This window comes from Diorhabda carinulata, chromosome 8 (assembly GCF_026250575.1).
Source record: "Diorhabda carinulata isolate Delta chromosome 8, icDioCari1.1, whole genome shotgun sequence".
NCBI lineage: Eukaryota > Metazoa > Arthropoda > Insecta > Coleoptera > Chrysomelidae > Diorhabda > Diorhabda carinulata.
Window position 1 is genome coordinate 388,774 of NC_079467.1, and position 20,733 is coordinate 409,506.

A 20,733-nucleotide genomic window follows, 5' to 3' on the forward strand; every position below is an offset into this window, starting at 1 on the left:
ATGGTCAAACTTTTACAAATGACCATAACCATTAATTGCACGTGGTTCAGTTTTTTGCTGATAAGGACCAGAAATTTTACGAGCGCAGAATCATGAAGCTGAAAGTAAGATGGCAATAAGGTCATTGAGCAAAATGGAAAATATATAATTGATTAAAAACTATCCTGTGTTAAATTTTATACTAAAAAACCGAAATTACTTCGTTGCAAACCCAATAATATTTTTGAAAATACTGATACATTCTTTCTCATTTCTCTACAGCCAAGCATTTTGAGAAAAGTCATAACACTATATAAAAAAAAGAAGAAGAACGGAAGGTTACTGTAAAAATTCGACACATTTAAATTTAAATCAGAATATAAACCGAGCGACAAGAGAAAATAATGAAACCGCAATGTTAGCGCGGAAATTGGTGTGAGCTTTCATGGGAAACTACCCATCTGGTTAATATACGTTCTCTGGGGTGTCAAATTCAATCACTGATGTTTTATTGGGGTATTTTGAGCGTGAATTTTAAACGTCACATTGTAAGGGGAAATGCTTAAAGCAAAGTTCGTGATGTATTTGAGAGGTGAAAGATTGTGCAACTATTATTAGATTACTTGATAAAAAAATGTCGCGTTCCATCAAAAATATTTCATTTTCTCTATTACTGGAACCCGGTATCTTATTTTTTTGGCGACTATTGTAGTATGCATTATGGTACATTCGGTATTAATTTAGTTTCAAACCAATCTTCGAAAACTACTGCGGTTCTATCGTAGTAATAATCCAGGCGAGAATTTGAAAATATTCTCTGCTGCTAAAAACAGACATTCTTTTCTGCCCGGATTTTTCGGGTGAAATTTTTTCAACCACCAACCCATCCTCTACTTTGTGTACCAGTTTCATCTATAAGTAGATTTTCGTTCAGTTTTCCAATCTAGCTGAATTTACTTTTTCGAGATATTCTAGTCAAGTTTTTGCAAGTGTTGTGACTCTATTATTAATTGCCTTTTGTTTATTAAAAAACCCCAAACGACGTAAGAGTATGCCATAAAATTGTAGTGGAACAATATTTGTTTTTTCTGCATTTATTTTGCTTGCTTCTTCTTCTAATTTGTTGATCGCCTTTATTAATTCCCTCTGTCCATTTGCTATGCTACTATCTGTGTTTTGTCTGTTATAATTTTCTTATTCTATAAACCTGCGTAATATTGAACAGCTTTGGTGACCTTGGAAATCCCTGTATGTCTTTTCTGATGCCGTACCTTGAAATCTCATTCTTTTTTAGTATTATTTCTATTAACATTTTTGAAATTGTTTGTCTTTCTAGTTTTTCTGTTATTTTCTTTCTTTTTATTGAATCTAAAGCACTTCTGAAGTGTATAAATAACATATTGACATTAAATTCTTCTCTAAAGATACCTTCTTGTAGTTTTTTTTATAAATATTTGTATAATTTTCAAAATAAAAGCTCATTTTGAATCAATACGTGAAAATTCGAATTTTCTCGATGTAACGTCTGTATTTACAACAGATTCTTTGTCGAAATTGAAAGCCCCATACAATTTGAAAAACGTGACTTACTAACTAAAAAAAGAAGGGACTCCGAGTTGCATTTCGTTTTGGATGAGACTGTATCCTAGAAATGGTTGTCATGGTAACCACCACCTACCACCCCGGTAATCGGCTCAGGATCCCAAACTCGGCGGTCCTGGAATCAACGGGTCGGGATACTAGCAGCAGCAATTGCTCTACGTTCGTAGATATATACTGCAAGGCGTACGTACGATTTGATAGGGTGGCTTTGTGCGATGCTATTCAGAAAAATGTTCCCTTTTGTGTCGAGGAGAGTTACATTGGAACCCATAAGTATTTTTAACGAGAAATATTTAATGGCGAAAGCATCATTTATGAGAAATCTCTTTTGTTTATTTTAATTGAACAAAAAATGGTCTCGGATATAATTAAAAAGATTTATTGAGCCACATCTTCAAATCGATGAACTTATTTTCACTTTGTTAAGATTTTTAAATGAAAAATCCACGATTTATGCAAATTACTCCTATTTTCAAGTCTTTATCAATATATGATATTGATACTGACAATTTTCGTATTTATATTAATCATTAATATCAAAATAAGACCAAAATCAAAATAGAAAATGTTCTAAAATTAACTTTTCCTTATTCCTTACATCTCCAATATGTAACAGTACTTAATTAATCAATTATTTATAAAGTCTGAAAGCTCTAAAAACCATGATTCTTCTTTCTGTGACACATTGCGATCGCGGGCCTTATTGGTACGGCCCACGGGCCGTAAGCGGTCCGTGGGACGTATCTTTGACATGACTGATGTAGATAGTAAAAATCCTCACTCAAGTATAAAAGACATAACCGTTTAAAATATATCTTACAAATACCATTTGCCATTTTCAACATTTGAAAACCAGTTTTTTATAACTGCAGTTCAAAATGTTTTTATTCTTGGAAAGTTACATTGGGTTTGCCCCGTATGAGATTATCGTGGGCTAACGTAAACATTGGGGAGGGTGTAAAACATCTGAATTGTGTAAACAATGACTAATTGACTGTTTTATTTTGAAACTCAGTTTGCAGATGTGATTTCACATAGGGCACTTTCTCACTAAACTAACTTTTACGGACCAGATGAATTTTTCAATTTATTTTTATTCATTCGATTTGATTTGATAGTGAAAATGTCACGAAACAATATTTTTATTATACAAAGCGAGTCTGTTATTTACAAATTGCATAACCCCTAATTAGTTTCCTAACCCTGTATATACTATTCCGAATAGATGGTTCGTGAAAATTTTGAATTGTCCAATTCACATTTTTTTTTTGATTTGAATAAAAAATCTCAAACATTCTCAAGTATATAATGAAGAATCGTCATCAAAACATCAAACATCAAATCTTAATTGCCGGAAAATGTTTGACTACCGAGCCATTTATTCAAGTTTGGAAACAGAAAATAACCCGAGAGGGCTAAATCTAGCAAATATGTGCAATTTAAACTTTAATTCATTGATTTTGGCGAGTGCAATAACGAACTTGTGAGCTGGTGCATTTTCTTGATGACACAACACATTCTTCTTAACCGAAATGACTGTTTTTGCTTGATTTCTTCACTCAAACGTTGCAATAAGTACTCATCGTTGATAGTTTTTCATTTTTCAAGATAGTTCATGAAAATTATCCCAAGCGCATTCCAAAAATCAACACCATTACCTTGCAGTCAGATGGAAACATCTTTCGTTCTGTCTTTGGAACCGGTTCCTCCTTGGTCTTATGTTTTTTGTTTTGTATGTATAGTGATGGAACCAAGTTTCATCCATGGTTATGAAACCTCGCAAAAATTTGGCTTTATTTTTGTGAAACATTGCCGAATCGGCACCCATCTTGCTCATAGTTTTCTCTTGTCCAAATTTTTAGTTAATATGCGATGGACTGAACTTTTTGGAATACCTGCTAGCTCGCGTACTTACAAGCAACGATCATCCATTACCGCTTTGTACATTTTCTTCAACATTTTTGGAATCGTCACCTCATTTGGTCGACTACTACGATGTTGGTCATCACAGGTCGTACCGCCTGGTTTAAGCTCTGCTACAGAATATTTTACTGTTGTACGATGACCAAATTTTTCCGTGTTTACCAAATTCACTATTGATGGCTGTCAAACAGATAGGTCAAGCCAATCACTTCTGGGACCATCTTAGTATTGTTTATTTTAAATAAATAAATAAAAAAATTGCAGTATTCCATTCCTTGCTTTCCATTAGGTCATTGATACCTGATCCGATTCCGTGGACACAATCTGCCACGCCACTCGAGGTATCGCCCCTCTTTTGGATGATTCTATGGCCACAATCTGCTTACTCCTTGGAATTTTAACAAGAAAACGAAATAGGAATGAAAGATAATGTGTTCATCTTCGAAAACACCGTTGATATATTGAGCCAATATATGAGTTTATTTCAAACTGCAATCCCCCTCTGTATATTCAAAAATACCTTGTAGACACGTATTAATATAAACTTTTGTAAAAAAATATACTGGCTATAGCATAATTTCCAGTTTATTCATATTTTGCAGGTGTGAATCCTAGAAAGCAGAGAAGGGAAAGAACAACTTTCACACGAGCTCAATTGGATGTTTTAGAGGCCCTGTTCGCGAAAACAAGATATCCTGACATTTTCATGCGGGAAGAGGTAGCCATGAAAATAGCTTTACCAGAATCTCGTGTCCAAGTAAGTTTGATTATTGAGTTATTATCTTCTTACACAAGCTTGTAGGTTAATTGGATCGAGTCGTGTATTAAACAATTTTCGAAATTTTGGAATATTCCATTGAAAGTAATGAAAGTTTCCATAGAAAAAGTTGATTTATTCTAAATTTTTTAAAACTTTCTATTTATTATTCCCATTGTTCAACTTCAATATTCAATTGGAAATATTTTACCTCGTTAATAGGACCATTTCAGTGTAAATATTTTAATAAATATATAATCATCGATGTTTTTCAACACTTCATGCATAAATGGAATGAACAAACATTACTTCCCACAATGGAGAAGCTTATTTCCATAAATTTGATTAAATTTACAAAGCATTTTACGATAAAATATAATCCATCGAAAAATGAATGTGTATATACTTTTTATCAATAAATTCATTAATGAAAATATTTGTTTGAATAATTTAGATAATTGTTCGAAATGCTCATTATTAGGAGTTTGTGGTAATGGAGAGCTTTTATCACATTTTATTTCATTTACTTTGTGAGTTTGTCTTCTTGTTAAGATAAAATGTTCTAATTGAATTTTCACTAACGTTCAATCGACTCGAAATTTCATATAATTTTTCGCTTTTCATGATAATCCGTCAATCAATAAAGAAATAGGTGAAACATTTAATAATATAGTGGGAATAGATTGTCTATATGCTATTGAATGTTTTATTTTCCATTTTTATGTTAATCTGTAATAGTAATTTTAGTTAAATTAAGTGTTTTCTCGGTGTTTTATTTATGAAATTAACTATTTATATGCGCTTTGCAAAGTAGAGGATTCAAATGTAAAATAGCTGGCTGTAGAACGCCTTTGACAATGTTTGCTTCGTATAATATCATTAAAGACATGAATAAAAAACTTTCACTTTAAAAATATTTTTAGTCTAGTATAAAATTTTATGAAAAAACATTTTATGTGAAATGCACTAGAAAATAAAATTTTTTTGGCTAAATCTTGGTACAATTGGTATTGAAGAATGATTTAAATAAATAGATGTAGGTACAGAAAAATGTGATGTCGTGTTAGTATTGTATGTGATGCAGTAACTTCCACCCTAATTTCCATTTTCTGACAAGCCTCGGAAATTTTACGTTCGTAGATTGACTCACATCCAATTATTCACAATAAAGATCTATATCAACAGTTCGTCCAGGATTTAGAGAGAGCCACTGCTTTTTGTTGCTTGATCTGCACATTTTTCTAAATGTTCTGGAAGGATAGACCAAGTTTAGTCAAAAGTGTTTAAGAGCTCCTCAATTGTATGACAAGAACTTGATTTATCAGAGATAGTAATTTACGAACGTCTATCTAACGTACTTGGACTAACATAGCAAATGTTTTTAGTTGACAATCCTAGCATATAATGCTGGATACGCTGTCTATCATTTGACTGAATGTTTTACTTCTTTCGGTCCTTTGTTTTTCTCTCCAGTTCTGGATGTTTTTCTCTATAATGTCTTCTTTCACTACTCCTCTCCATCGTTTTCTTGGTCTATATATTTTCCTCTTGCTCTCGTTTAAAGATTCTTTGTCCATTCGTTCAAAAGAACCTAGCAATTGTAGCTTTCTTGTCTTTATAATCGCGCTGATTTATGACTCATTAAAAAGTGTGTAAATTTCATGGTTCGATCTTCTCCATCCATCTGTTTTCCTCCAAAAATTCTTCTTAGTATTTTCTCTCCCGGATTTTCAATTTCTGTTTAGGTTTATTCGTCATTATCCAGGTTGCACAGGCGTATGTCATGGTGGGTCTCAACATTGTTTTATAAATTCTTTCCTACATTTGAATACATCTTTAGATGTTGATATTTTTCTAATGCTGTTACTTTTGGCAATTCTTATTTTAATTTCCTTTTCTTCTTGGTATATTATTAACGTCTTATCTTGTTTATGTACCTTGAAATTATTTGTTATCTTGCTTCTAAATTTATTCTCTATTTCCATAAACTTTGTTTTGTCATTATTGGAATATAAGTATACTTCTTCTGCTGCTGTTATCAGTTGTTTTGTGGTTTCTTCTATTTCTTGCTATCAAACCACATCATCGGCATAAGCTAAACATTGACGATTGTGTCCTCTAATCTCTAATTTCTAACTCTCGTCATATTTGAATCAACTTTTTTTCTGTTTCTATCTTAAGCTCTCAAAAGGGATTCGTGTTTATATCTAATATTCATAACAGTTGTTTTATCATCAAAATTAGGTCGAATGCACGTCAACCTTTTCTAAACCCTCCTTGGTACTCTCCCAATAATTTTTCTGCGTATATTTCCAATCTTCTTTTTAAAAATGATGCGAATATTTTGTATGTGACGTCTAGCAAACCTATTCTTCTAAAATTTTTACACAATGTCTTGTCTCTCTTCTTGTAAATGACAAATATAATCTAGCAAAGTAAATTGGAAATGTTCACCGCCATAATCCATTTCTCTTTTTGTTACATCATTATCTTCGGGACTTATATTGTTCTTCATCTTATCAATTACTTCTTCAGCTCCGTTCGGAAACTGATTTTCAAGGTTTTCTTCATTTGTTATTTCTTCAACTACATTTTCGATACTAAATATTCCTTCGAAATATTCTTACATTGAAATTAAAAATCTCATATTTTATTATTTAGAAGTGAACAACATTAAAATATCTTTAACATGACTTCAAAGTGGACAATAAGCTGATATATGGCAACATACAGAAACTTCTATGTCCGATGGTTGAGGGGAAAATCAACTATGCAATTATATTTCAACTGTAAGGAATCTAATTCGGAAATTTCGTCTTGCTGGTTCTTAATACGCTTTTAGAAACATCAATAAAGATTTCTGTTGAAAAATTTAGTTGATATAAGAAGTAAAAACTGAACCAGAGTGAGATCGAAATTTTTGGACGTTTGTGTTGAAAATCCCGGTTCAGAAAATCAAGGAACGAGTTTTGGTTATGTTCGACCATACAGATCTAGATAAATTAATCGAATAATCATTGAAACTTTTCAAAGCATCAATTTTAGTTAGTATAAATACATAAATGAGAAACAAAATATATTGAATAGATATAAAATTTATCATTTTCTGTTAAATTACTATCTGGCAACAATGTTTCACCTCTAACGACCCAATTTTTCAATAGGAGAATAAAAGCTGTCAGCGCTTTTCAAATTTGTATGTTGGTTTTTGGGAGATTTATTGTTATGATCACTTTATTTGAAGCATGAAAAGTAAACAACACAAAATAGGTTCTAACCAGATGTTTTTAACAATTCATAATATTAACGAATGTCAAAAGATTTAAAACAATTAAAACAGGATGACAGGATTTTAGTTTTTTATTTACTTTTTGGCATAGATCATTACTGAACCTTTTAAAACACATAATGCAATTTGACGTTAGATATACACTGGAAAAACAAATGTTCCGAGGAAAAATTATTGTAGAAACCGACATAAAGTTACGTAAATATGAGTGTTGCGTTTCATAAAATGATTTGTAAGTCATTATACGCTTTTCTAAGAGAGCGTTGTTAATAGTGCTCGAGCTTTTACTCTGTTGACTTATCAGGCCTGGATTAGTTATGAGGTTGACCTAGACCATCATCTATGCTGCAAGCTTGCAGGAAAAACCAGCCAGTAATGAACTTCTAGTCGTGCTTAAATGGACTGTTCATATCTCAGGCAGGAATGTCGATACTTAAATATAAACAATTTAAAATTGTCCATCTCTAATGACCTTGTACATCTTGAATCACAATTAGTACAAGTCAAAATATGGAACAAATGGCCATAGAATATACGACCAAACTTTCTTGAAGAAAAAAATTTTGTGCCTGCACATTCGTCTAGCCGAACTGCGACATATTTATCTGGCTCCCTCTGATTACTTTTTGCTCCCTTTTATGGAAAGCGATTCCAGACAAATGAGGAGCTGATGGCAAAAACAAACTGGAAGATTATCATTAGGATGGTTTGAAAATTTTTAATTAGATAAACTTCTTTCCGCGAAATATGTACCGTACAGCCATAATCAATATAATTAGTATAACAATGTAAACATAAAGTTAGATGTCTTCCAAATTATTCTTTACAATGAAATTATGTGATTGGTGCCATCAATATAGGCCTTAAGAGTTGTAGCCCTCCGTCAAAGGAAACAGTGAGACTGAAAGAAATTTTGCTGAGTCCTCAGTTCATAGATAAACTTTCTTATGAAAGAAAGAAAGACGTATTTTGTAATATTTATCTCAGATTTAGAGAAAACTGTATTTTCATTTCTGATTTGCTATTATACATCGTAATAATTTAGGTTTTTATTTAAAAAATACATCGGTACACACCAACACTAACAGTTACACTGTGTAAACAGTGTGTTCAGTATGAATTTTACCAGAAATATTTTAGTTCTTTTTGATGGTCCAGGTTGTGTTTCAAGGTCAGTATCTACTTCTGTGTCAAAAGTAAAGGTTTGGAGAATGAGGAAAGTTAAAATCTGAGTCATAATTGGAAGTTCATCTTCTAATTCGTTTTTTTTCTATTAATTTTTGCTGCAAGTTTCGCCAGAACAATAAACACATACTACAGAGCATTCGAGGCCTGCTTTTCTACAGCCACATATGATTCCACAATTTCCTTTACATCTGCAGAAGATTAATTTCATAAGATCCGGGGGTGCTGGAGGCTTGGAAGCTTCTATTGGCATCCACATGTTTATTTGCTTCTTCTAGCCCCAATCTTCAGGACTTTCATATCTTCCAAACCACGACTGGACGTGGTGATATACTCAAACACTGTAGAAACAAGCTGCGTCTTGGATTGGAGGCAATGATGATAAGCGAAATGAATTTTCATTCACAGTTTTGGCAAATTGTTTATATCGTAAGATGTCTAGTGAATCCTTCTTCATTACCGCCATATAATGCTATGAAAAAACATCCACCAACAAGAACCAACAAAGACGGATCAACTTTTTCAGACACCACCAGCTAACTCTGTATGTTTCTCCATAATTTTGATAAATTTAAGTTTCCCCATGTTATAGATTGATGATGTTGTATCACAACCTGAGAAGACTGAGACTATCAACACATATTGGATCCTAGTGTTTTTTTTTTTGTAAAAAATGTTGCGACTTAAATTTTCTGTTCTTAGCCGACTCGATTACTTATTTACTTATACCATAAAATTATTTTCTTCTGAAACTAATTTATCTATTATAAGTATACACAAAATAGAAACATTTTTGAATTGATAAACTGACAGCTGATGTCTTCCGAACTGCTGTTTGAAATTTTCCGACACGATAATGTATCATCACTCTTTCGAAGAATCGTACACGTCGTAATACTCTTTCGTTTATAAAAGTGCACTGAGACGTCACTTCTTCGAAAACCCGTTCGGAGAATGTGCCCAAAATACAGTTAAATAATGTAACCCAAATAAGAATCCATAAGTTTTGATCAGAGCCGAACCAACCCATATAATAACATTTATGGTTTTTTAGTTAGATTTGATCTTATAATTTTATTAAATATATTAAACCTTCTAATTTAATTTATGGTAAGAATTGTTTAATTTCTAGGTTATTTAAACAAAATTTGCCAAAAGTAAATAAAAATTATGAATTAACACATTTCGGGTATTACCCCCCCTGCTACAGCGAAGGGCTCTAACCCTGCCAGACATCTAAGAAATTAAATTCTGGACGTACTCCACCGGTATAGGATTATCCTCAAAGAACAATTTAGAGCTGATTTAAATCACTAAGAAGAAATTATCCCACAAATGCTCTATGGGATTCATATCGGGAGATTGTGCAGGCCAGTCCAGAACCGCGATTCCCACTTACTCCAAGTATTCAGTATGTGGACGAGCATTATCCTGCGTTAAAATTAAGGAGGACTTCCTCTATGTATCTTCGAGCAGTTAGAACCCCAATATTTATGAAAATCAGTTCATACCGGGCGTGGAAACTGACTCCGCCCCAAATTATAACTGATATCTTTTCAAAAAGCCGTGTTTCACGATTGGAACATTGAGTATCGTGAATGGTAGACTACGCACTAAGTGTTTCGGAAATGTATCGTAAGCTCCGGTCTTTTTTGGACGAGGCATCAGCTCGGATTGTCTTAGCATTTGAAACAACCATTATTCTAGACCAAAATGGAAAAAACATGTGTATTAATCACAGAAAAGGCTTGGTTAATAAATTAAACTTTATCTAATTGTTTACTAATCCTCAAGGATTAGTTCAATGGACTTAGACACTACATTCTCTGTAATAACTAGAATACCAAAAAACAAATACATTGGTTGAAATTAGCTTTTAATAAGAAAAATATGAATTTTTTGTTTTTTTTTGATGTTGAGGTTATTTTCTTGACCAATTTTCCTACTACTAGTTTTGAAATCTCTGAATACGAGGGTTGCTATTGTCAATTACCTCTAAAACAAGAGATTTTAACGCATTAACCCCTTCTTCAGGAATAGGCTTCCATTGACCTTGCAGTCTATTTATAAATTGCGGGAATAACAAGGAAGATTGTGTGATTCAAAGTGCTTCAGTTAGATTTGGTTCGTGACCCATTCAGTAAATTGTTGATTAATTTCTGGTTTATATGGATAAATATTTGATTCGTCGCCTGTTAGGATTTTAGACGTCTGAAGCCTCGCGAAGGAATTGGGCTCGAGCTTTTTTGAAGGACTTTCAAATTATGCGGTATCCAACGCGAACAAATCTTTCCGTCAACCAAATGTTCATGCAATAGTGAATGTATACGATTAGAACTAATTCCCAAGTATGCCTCAATCTCACAGTATGTCTCATGATTATCTTGCAATATCAGTTTACGCATAGCATCGATGTTTTCTGGCACAACAACCGATTTTGGACGAACTTCACCAAATTCATCCTGTAGCGATGATGCATGTTTCAATTCAATATTGAAAATTCCAATCTACATTTAATACGATAATTTCGTTTTGGAAATACGCAATACGCAGTCTTGATGTAGTGTTAGTTAATAATGTTTTCAATATGTTTAACTACATTTAAGAAGTCGCTTATAATATACAAAAAGAAGCCATGAAATTTACGGATTAATATTACTTGCGGAAGGAAACCGATAAAATATTAACTCAAATTTTCATTCCATAATATTAGTATATGTATATAGTTTTAGAATGAAGTAGTTAAAATTTATATATGAAAAATTTTTTGTTTTTCCCAATATCACGTAAATACGGCCCTAGATACATGTAGATAAACAGCAGCTGGGTCCCTTTCAAAGAATGAAAAGACCAACCGATATCACCGACCCAACACTGTCGGGCTCCAAATTGAATCATTACCAATGGGACGGCAAACAAACCGCCCCTGACATTGTGTCATTGTCGTCACAATGCCGCAAATAATGCCCTTTCAAATCAGGGCGATAGATGTTGCAAATCATGTAACATATGCGAGGAATATAGAACAAATTTTCAATAAAAACAAACAAATCTTTTGTTGGGATATTACATTTGGTATTTATTGCATCTGAAAGTATTTGAATCATTGTGGAGAAGAGAAATGATAATAGAAGAAAGAAATACATATACAAAAATACCTCAAAACGAATCTATAAAACTCACACTCAAACATATTTCAAAAATGAAATATACAAACAAATTGATGGTTATGCTGCGGGGGCTTCCATTTCAAGTATTATAGCACAATTATTAATGAAAGATCTTGAGGAAACTGTCTCAAGCAAACTTGATAAGAATATTCCAGTCTTTTTCCGATATTTAGATGATTCCATTAATGCCTTGCCAAAAAATAAAATTGAAAACATGAATAGAAAATTCAATTCTTATCATAAAAAACATCAATTCACAATCGAGGTCGAGCAAAATAATATCAATCAATTTTATTGATGTTACACTACAAGATATTTAAACTTCAATTCACAAAAAAGATCAGTGATAATAAATTTGGCTGATAGATCTATCCAACTATCAGATCCTGAATTTAGATGCTGAATTATTCGAAAAAAAAAAAATGATAAATAACATATTTATAAAAATGATAAACAGATACTACAAGCAATTTAAAATCAAAACAGAAACGAAACAACAGAAACGAAACAACAGAAACGAAACAACAGAAACGAAACAGAAACGAAACAGAAACGAAACAGAAACGAAACAGAAACGAAACAGAAACGAAACAGAAACGAAACAGAAACGAAACAGAAACGAAACAACAGAAACGAAACAACAGAAACGAAACAACAGAAACAAAACAACAGAAACGAAACAACAGAAACGAAACAACAGAAACGAAACAACAGAAACGAAACAACAGAAACGAAACAACAGAAACGAAACAACAGAAACGAAACAACAGAAACGAAACAACAGAAACGAAGCAGAAACGAAACAAAAACGAAACAGAAACGAAACAACAGAAACGAAACAGAAACATCAAAACATAAAACATTTTTTCTTGCAATATGTACAAGGACTCAATATTTAGAAAATAGACTAAAAGGTCATCAATACGATAAAAAAAATAAAAATGCGTTAACGAATCATGGAATATCAAAAAAACATAAATTCAATTATAAAGATTCAAAAAGTTAACACACGAAAGAGGGAAGTTTTATAAATGCTTCACATTCATGAGAACGAAAATGGTATAAATGATAAAAAAGATCTAAATAATTTAAGTAAAATTTAAAGTTCTATTTTGTAAATTTTAATTAAACTGCAAATAATTTGATTAATTAAGCACTGCTACATATATGAGATGTAAGGACTAAGGAGAAATTAATTTTTTTTATTTGAACAAAGTTCTAGTTTGATTTTATTCTCATTTTGATATTAATGAAAAAAGTTATTTTTGGTCAATATAAATACGCAAATTGTCAGGGTCAATTTCATATCTTGATTAAGTCGAATCGTCAATTTTATCTATCTTTCAAAAATTATTAAAAAAAACTAATTTTGAAATCGAAGAGACCTAAAATCAAGAACATTTAGATGCGTTAATATATCAAAAAGTCTAATAAATAAGAAATTAAATAAATTTATGTTATATATATATATATATATATATCGCTTTCCATTACATTAACCCTCCAAAGTTGATAATAGAGGTTTTATAGGTATACGCATTGCTAGTCGAATGTTTTCTAAAGGCAAGGGCGGGGTGTTTTAGTGGAACAACCCTCGCTTAATCCGGAGAACTAATGGAAATCAGGCCCCTCGCTACATGTTCTACCTATTGTGTTGTTCTATTCACTAAAATATATACAGTTATCCCAGTGCGGTGGTTGTTACGATTGAATAGGGAACTCACCCCAATTGGTATCTTCTGATTCGCCAGACTTTTCGACTATAAACATCAGATTTTTTTAGACGCGGAAGAGATTATATTTTGATAAATAGGTGTGGGGCAATAGAATGTTCGTTCGGCAATAAAAAAAAATATGACGGGATCATGGTGGAGAATATAAATGAAATCAATTCGTTTTGAAATTTTGTTGAAATGGATATTTATTAACGGGTTGACGTACAGCTGGATGTTTGATACGAATTACAATGTAACTGAAAATTTAAGATTTACACTAGTTAAGCCAAAATTTTTCATTGTTTCAGGTCTGGTTTAAGAACCGTAGAGCTAAATGTAGACAACAATTGCATCAACAACATCAGAAAGACTCGAATAGAAATAAGACGAACAAAGCTAATACCACCAAAGTACCGCCGCCTATATCGGTTACTACGAATAACACAACGGGCGCGGCTGCTGGTTCTCCGAATATTCCAGCCCCAACTACATCAACTTCACCTCCAGTAGTCACCGTTAAAAAAGAAACGTCGCATGTACAAAATTATAAAAACGGCAATGCCACACCGCTTGGAAGTAACCCTTCTAGTGTTATAACTACGCCTTCTCCACCTATAACTCCTGGTAGTAATCCAGGAAGTAATCCTCCCGTAAACACAGCTTACCATGAAGGTTACAACACTTTCAACTGGCATACAAATGGACACAACTCATCTCCCCATCATTATTATAGCCAAAGCTACAACCATCCTTATTATACTCAAATGGATTATTTCAATCAACAGAATCCACAGAATCAGGTACAGATGGGAAATCACATGGGAGGTACTTACCAAATGGGTAACTATTCTGGTATGACCATGCCAGCAACGCATAACCAAAATTTCAGCAGTCAAAGACATCCGACAGACTGTAGTTTGGATTATATGAATCAAATTGTTTAGTACAAATATGTTAGGACAATCTGTATATAAGTGCATATCAACGTGTAAATAAAATTATAATTACGCGGATCTAAAACTCTGCAATGTACAAAAAACCGAATATTTTGTATATAATTATGTAAATAATTCAAATATAATGTATTTGTAAAATTTTAATTGAATGAGACTTTTTTTGTAACGGATGTAATAATTATTCATTTTAAAATTATCAATTAAATAACACGCGTAAGTGAATTTCGAAAATCTAGCGTAATATCACGACATCCTTATAAAAAAATTATCTGGTGTATAAACAGGGTGTTCGATTAATAAATGGAAATATTTCAATGGTTTCAATTTTGTGCTTGAAATATTTAACTTTAACCTAAATTAATTATTAAATAAAACTGAAAACTACTCGACGTGGAAATGCCAGAAAAAAACCTGGACAAAACAAAACTTATTTCACTAATCAAACAAGAGCAAAAAAACTTTATTTACACTCTCAAAACCTGAAGCTTTCAGAGAGAAAAATAAGTAACAAATTACAAAAAGAAGTAAATTACTTCGCAGGAACTTTCTTAGCTTCGTATTTTATCGCAAAAATTTTCTAGCAATTACATAATTTCGTCAAAAACTAGACAGTTAATTTTTTAAAATTAAAGTAGTTATAAGTTTCTCTTTAACCAAAAACAGGAGACGTTTATTTCTTTTTTTTATCCACTAGACAGCGGCAAATAAAAATATTATCTCCACATGGATATTATGAGATCGGATTGTGAAATTGAATTACAAAATTCACCAAAAAATTTAGCATGATCTTGATTTAAATATAGTTTGAGGGCGTAATATCATTTTGAGGGATTAAACTCGTATAGTGTAAGTACTAAAATAGTTTAATTTGTAGAAAACGTTTCCATCTTTTCTGTCCATACTACAATTAACACATTTTCTTCTTAAAGACAAATAATGTTTCTAAAGTTTCAATCCGATTGCACACAAAGTCCAATATAAAAATCCGTCGAAAATAGTTTCTAGTGGGTTTTCGGGTTACTGAAAATGAGCACGGGGGCGCTCGGGGATGACTGTAAGATAATGGAGAAAATAACCGCCGAGCACGCCCGTAGAACTATCCCTGGAGAATTCCAATGACAGAATTAACCTCAGCATGCCCGAAACCCGATTTGTTAGCAATTTTTCCAATCGTTTCAAAAGCAAAGTTTTTAAACTTTTGTATCAGCATGATTTTCAATCCACTTTAGACTGTCCACCATGGATCTATATCGTATGGTAGAGCAATGTTGCTTCTACAGCTTTTATTGACTCGGTCCTTCAAGAAGTTACCACAAAATTCTTGTTTCCGTTATTTGGTTGTTATTATTAATCTGGCCTTTATGTGCAATTGATATTGAAGAACTGCAAATCACCTTGCCAATGTTCATCTATTTTGAACCCTTTAAAACTAGCTACCTATCCGTTTTAGTCATTTTTTGACATTCTGTTAATTCGAATTGAGATTTCAAGACGAGTTAGAATTATTATCACGGATGGAAACTGTCTCATCGCAGTTGCTTTTGATTTATCACTGAAAACAACGCAAAGGACAAAACGTCGTTAGATTGAAGCTTGTTTGATGAAAGGGAATTGTGATTGGTTGAATAACTTGTATGGATGAAGATACATATCTCCTACTACTTGGTGTCATCTAGTTTGAACAAGCAAAATACTGATATAAGAACGGCTGTAGTTTAACATGAGGAGCGACGTGAAATATTGAGATTTTTGGTGATCGGGACTACATAGTGCTCAAGCTTGTTTGAGAAGGTGTTGAACAAAAGATTATATCATCATAATTCGTCGTCGTATTCTCTGAAATTCTCCAATAGACACGTTTAGGCGATCTCTCTTTTGTTTGAGTTATGAATATTATGACTTATTGATTTAAAACCTACGAATAGCCTAAGGAACGTTTCGTTTATGATTCAAAATGGTTACATAACAGAGCCATAATAAATTGTGGTTTGTGCATAGATCAGATAATCTATTGTGTGTTTGTGACCACAAATTAAGATGTAGTAGACACGTAAACAAAAGTGGACACGAATTAGACTGACTACATCGTGCGAAAGTCGTGATGTCTCTAAGAAAACACATTTTGCTCAGGATTTGTCGGCCTTAGCAATCTTTAGACGCCTCAATTAAATATTTCTGGTCATATCAAAAGACATATGACATAGACAAGTAACCAGAAAAGTCAGTTAAGTGGATACAAATATATTTCGATTAAAACCTTGTAATTCGGTAAGATCCACATTTTTATTTAAGTGGGTTGGAACTTGATATATAAAATAAGCGTTTACGTGGTGGAATTGTCGCAAAATTATACACCAAAGTGTACTAACTCTAATATATTTCCGAGCTTTCGAATACTTTTTACATTTTGTAATATATTTTGAAAAACATCATCTTTAATACTCAATATTCTAATTGATATACATATTGATTCAACTGGACCGTAGTACGGAGTTCAGTGCTCTAATCATTTGTATTCAAATTATAAATCTTCTTTTTCTGATCCAATACATTTTTTGCATATTGACCTTTAACTCTCATTTTTTGAATTTTGATATTAGTCGACGAGTAATAAAGTCCAAATTATCTTAATCTTGAGAAATTACAAGATGATTATCCTTGTACAAAGTTATATAATCACTAAGTCGGATACCCATTCCGTGGTACCATATCCTCCCAATGTCTTAAAGCTTCATCTAAATAGATTTTCAATAGCGTTTTGGATAAGCTACAGCTTCCTTTACTTTCCTTTGTTACAATGAAGCTAGAACTGGTTCTTTATTTTGATTGTTTCTGTACTGCCCGAAACAGAGTTACGTTTTAGGGAAGTCTTTTCAAGCACTTGCCAGAGTTTACTAAGAGAAACGTTGTCTAAGCCTTTTGTTAAGTCAACGAAAAGCAAATGGGTGTTTCTACCTGTTGCAATTTTTTTTTCTCAGTCAACTGGTTCAGTGTGAAAATATGGTGTATACCTCCACATTCGAGAGTTAAAATATTTCCAGTTAATAATTGCACATCTTATATTTTCTTTTTAAATGTATGAAATGAAAATTCTTCTGCAAATGTTGGCACAAACGAATATAATTTTATAAATAATTGCAATTATGGAAAGTCGAAGTCAAACATAAAAAGAAAAATGTGTTAACACACATATTTTTGTTTTTCTCTTAATCGGTCTAACGCTATTGATTCCTGAATTATAAAACTATCTAACTTTTTTATTTATTTTATTTTAAATACTTTTTTCTTTGACATACCACCTTATTCTTTGTTTTTTGAATTGATTCTCTAAGCAATATGTACTGCTAACTTGTTTATTAATTTTTATCGTAATTATAGCTTAAATTTTTTTGACTATATAGTTTCAAATGACGACAGGCGCGGCATGGAATTAAAAAGGAGGAATCAATACAAAAAATTTGTAATTTTTGACACACTGTATATCAAAAACAAGTGTATATTGTGAACATTTGAATAATGTATATATACAAAGATATTATTGGCTTCTAAATTGAACAAAAATTATATAATGTATCTACATTTATTTTTCTTTATTTCCATCCCTTACCTTAATTCTTTATTTCAACATAAATAATATATATACCAGGTGGGCAACAAAAAAAGGCCGTGGGTTTTATTTTAAGAACGGATTATATTATAGCTTCACGGGGAAAAAATTACAACAAAAGTGGCCCGAGAAACAGTAGAATTTATTTTTAGAATGTTAGGTCCACCACCAAAGGGTGAATTTGAAAATATAAAATTAAAAATGCAAAAATTTTAAAACTTACCCATTCAAATTGCCCTTTTTATACGATAATTGATTTTGCAATAAAGTTTAGTCTATTTCTTCAGTCGTTGACGGGTGATTATTTCCAAAAAAGATCGATTTTTAAATCGATTTGAATCGAAACCTGAAGAATCGATTCATAAAAAAGATCGACTTTCACGAAAAAAATGGAAAATACAATGAACAATTTCTGGAATTTCTTATCAGTAAAATCAGTGATTTTAAATTAAAAAGTTAAGAACTTAGATAATATATATGATAGTTCCCAATACTTAATATCTAAACTTTTTAACAACAACAGTCTGTCAGAGAGTTACTCACAGCCATCTCTCGAGTTTTTGAGTAATTAATCCTTTCCGGAAACACCATAATATTACGAGTTCATTCAGCTAATAATAAATAATTTAAGGTTTGTACCAAAAGAGAAAATAATAGAATGTTGATTTTTAAGGGTGAAATATCGATCTACTGAATAAACTCATTACTGTATATCGATTTATTTGATCCGAAGAATCGATTAATCGATTTTAGATCACAATGTCTACCTGTAGTATTCTTTCAATCGTATCACCTGTTGTCGGGGGTCTATTGGTGCAGTGTAAAGTTAAAAATTCAAGATTGTTGGCTTTGGAGATCTGGATGACCAGCTAAATGTATTTCCACGTATATCAGGGTATGTTTGATCTAACAAATAACGAAAATATGATGGCGAATTCACGGTAACGAATTTTCTATCCTTAGTTCAATGGTATAAGATCTCCCAAGTTCATTAGCTCTTTAGTATAAGAAAACATCGAAATTACGTTGACCATAAATCCACACGATGATCAGGTCAGGTGGCTGCTGTTCCTCCACTTCTTCTGGTCAGAGGAATCGTTCTCGAGCCACGAGTGTCTAGCTTTGATTTTCAGTGTGCTTTTTCAATATTCCTTTCTCTCTCTTAACTTTCAGATGAGCTGCCTGAATCATCTTGCGCTGATAAAAGGAAATTTAGTATAGGATATTTTTGTACAAAAACACTTTTTCTCAAAATTGTGTATTTTGGCAAGAAAAAAAGAAAAAAATGCGTTTTTCGCAGTTTTCTTGGGACGCATTAGTGGTTGCAAAGCTGAAATTTGTGTTCAGCACCCCAAAAAAACATAAATAACTAATGAGAAACAAATTTGTATATTTTTTTGGTTCAACCTCTTCTTAAACGTTTGCTGATAATAACAAATAAAATTAAAGATACTTAATACGAAATTATAGAATAAATTTATTTGTTCATTATATACTTTGACTTGGCTAAAATCTAATCAACCGATTCCCCGTGGAGCTAAATCAATAAAACTTTTTATCCGCCATCAAACCGGAAGCATCTATGCCAAATTTGAAGAGTTAATAACCACAAGAATCCCAATGAGTGTTTGTTCAAGTAGAGTGGCTTTTCGCATAGGCACAATAAAGTGTTCTTCCGTGTTGCTGGCAGGAACCGATCAGCAGGAAACAAAACATTGGCGTGTGGTATTCGGTTCTTGTCGATGATGAGACGACGACACACGACTGGCACGTGCCTATTGTATCGGTAAATTAATTTCCAGAATTTTCAACAGGGTTTCAGTTTTCAGGATGAAATTCGTTAAGGGAATCGAATTGTTCGAGAAAGATGAGTCGTTTGTTACTGTTGATTACAGAGGATGATAGAAAGATTAATTGATATGAATAATATATACGAAATTAAAATTTTCAAAATAAATTAATTACTCCACCTTTCCAACCCCCAAGAGATAATAACTACCACTTTGAAAACTTCTAATAAATAACGAATCCATTGTAGAATTTGTACAATTGATTAGACAATGTCTGACGGCTGGAACGGCGAATTCAAACCTGTATTTAATGATGTTTTTTGACTATAAGATGGCGAGAAGTTTCCTTTCAGTTTTTAACTACTAATGAAACTTTTGGGCCTGCTTAACACACATAATATGTCTTGATATTGGAACTACTACCGATTTTGTACAAGAACTAGCCTTAGCATCATTAAGCTCTCGAAAAGTAAACTCTTCTAGAGATTTAATAGAGATTCAATATCATAATCTCCTGGTATTTCTTTAGAAGATTAAAACTATTGAGTCTTGTATCCTAATTCAACTTTGAATCCTTTTTTCCTAATTCGTAAGCACGCTACTCCTATTTTAGAAAGGTGATTGCGCAGCTATTAATTTGGGAACGCAGAGCGTGATCTTTACCTCTACGTTCAGAATTAGTTGAGGGCTCAATACTTTACTAGGCAAAAAAATGTACAATCATTTGCCAATTGAAATGAAATCTATCTTTGCATCTCGC

The 20,733-nt window shown here is 32.3% G+C and overlaps 1 protein-coding gene across 2 annotated transcripts in view; it reads left to right on the top strand.

Moving 5' to 3' along the window:
• Nucleotides 1-18,155, top strand: part of LOC130897241 (homeobox protein OTX2-A-like) — a 120,448-nt gene extending 102,293 nt beyond the window's left edge. The window contains exons 3-4 of one of the 2 annotated variants that reach the window (XM_057805997.1): nt 4,089-4,261; nt 13,929-18,155. In XM_057805997.1, the coding sequence (XP_057661980.1) occupies nt 4,089-4,261; nt 13,929-14,564 (809 nt within the window). In that variant the 3' untranslated portion in view covers nt 14,565-18,155. The remainder of the gene's footprint in view (nt 1-4,088; nt 4,262-13,928) is intronic. The other variant, XM_057805998.1, reaches the window with a different exon arrangement.
• The last annotated feature ends 2,578 nt before the right edge of the window (nt 18,156-20,733 follow it).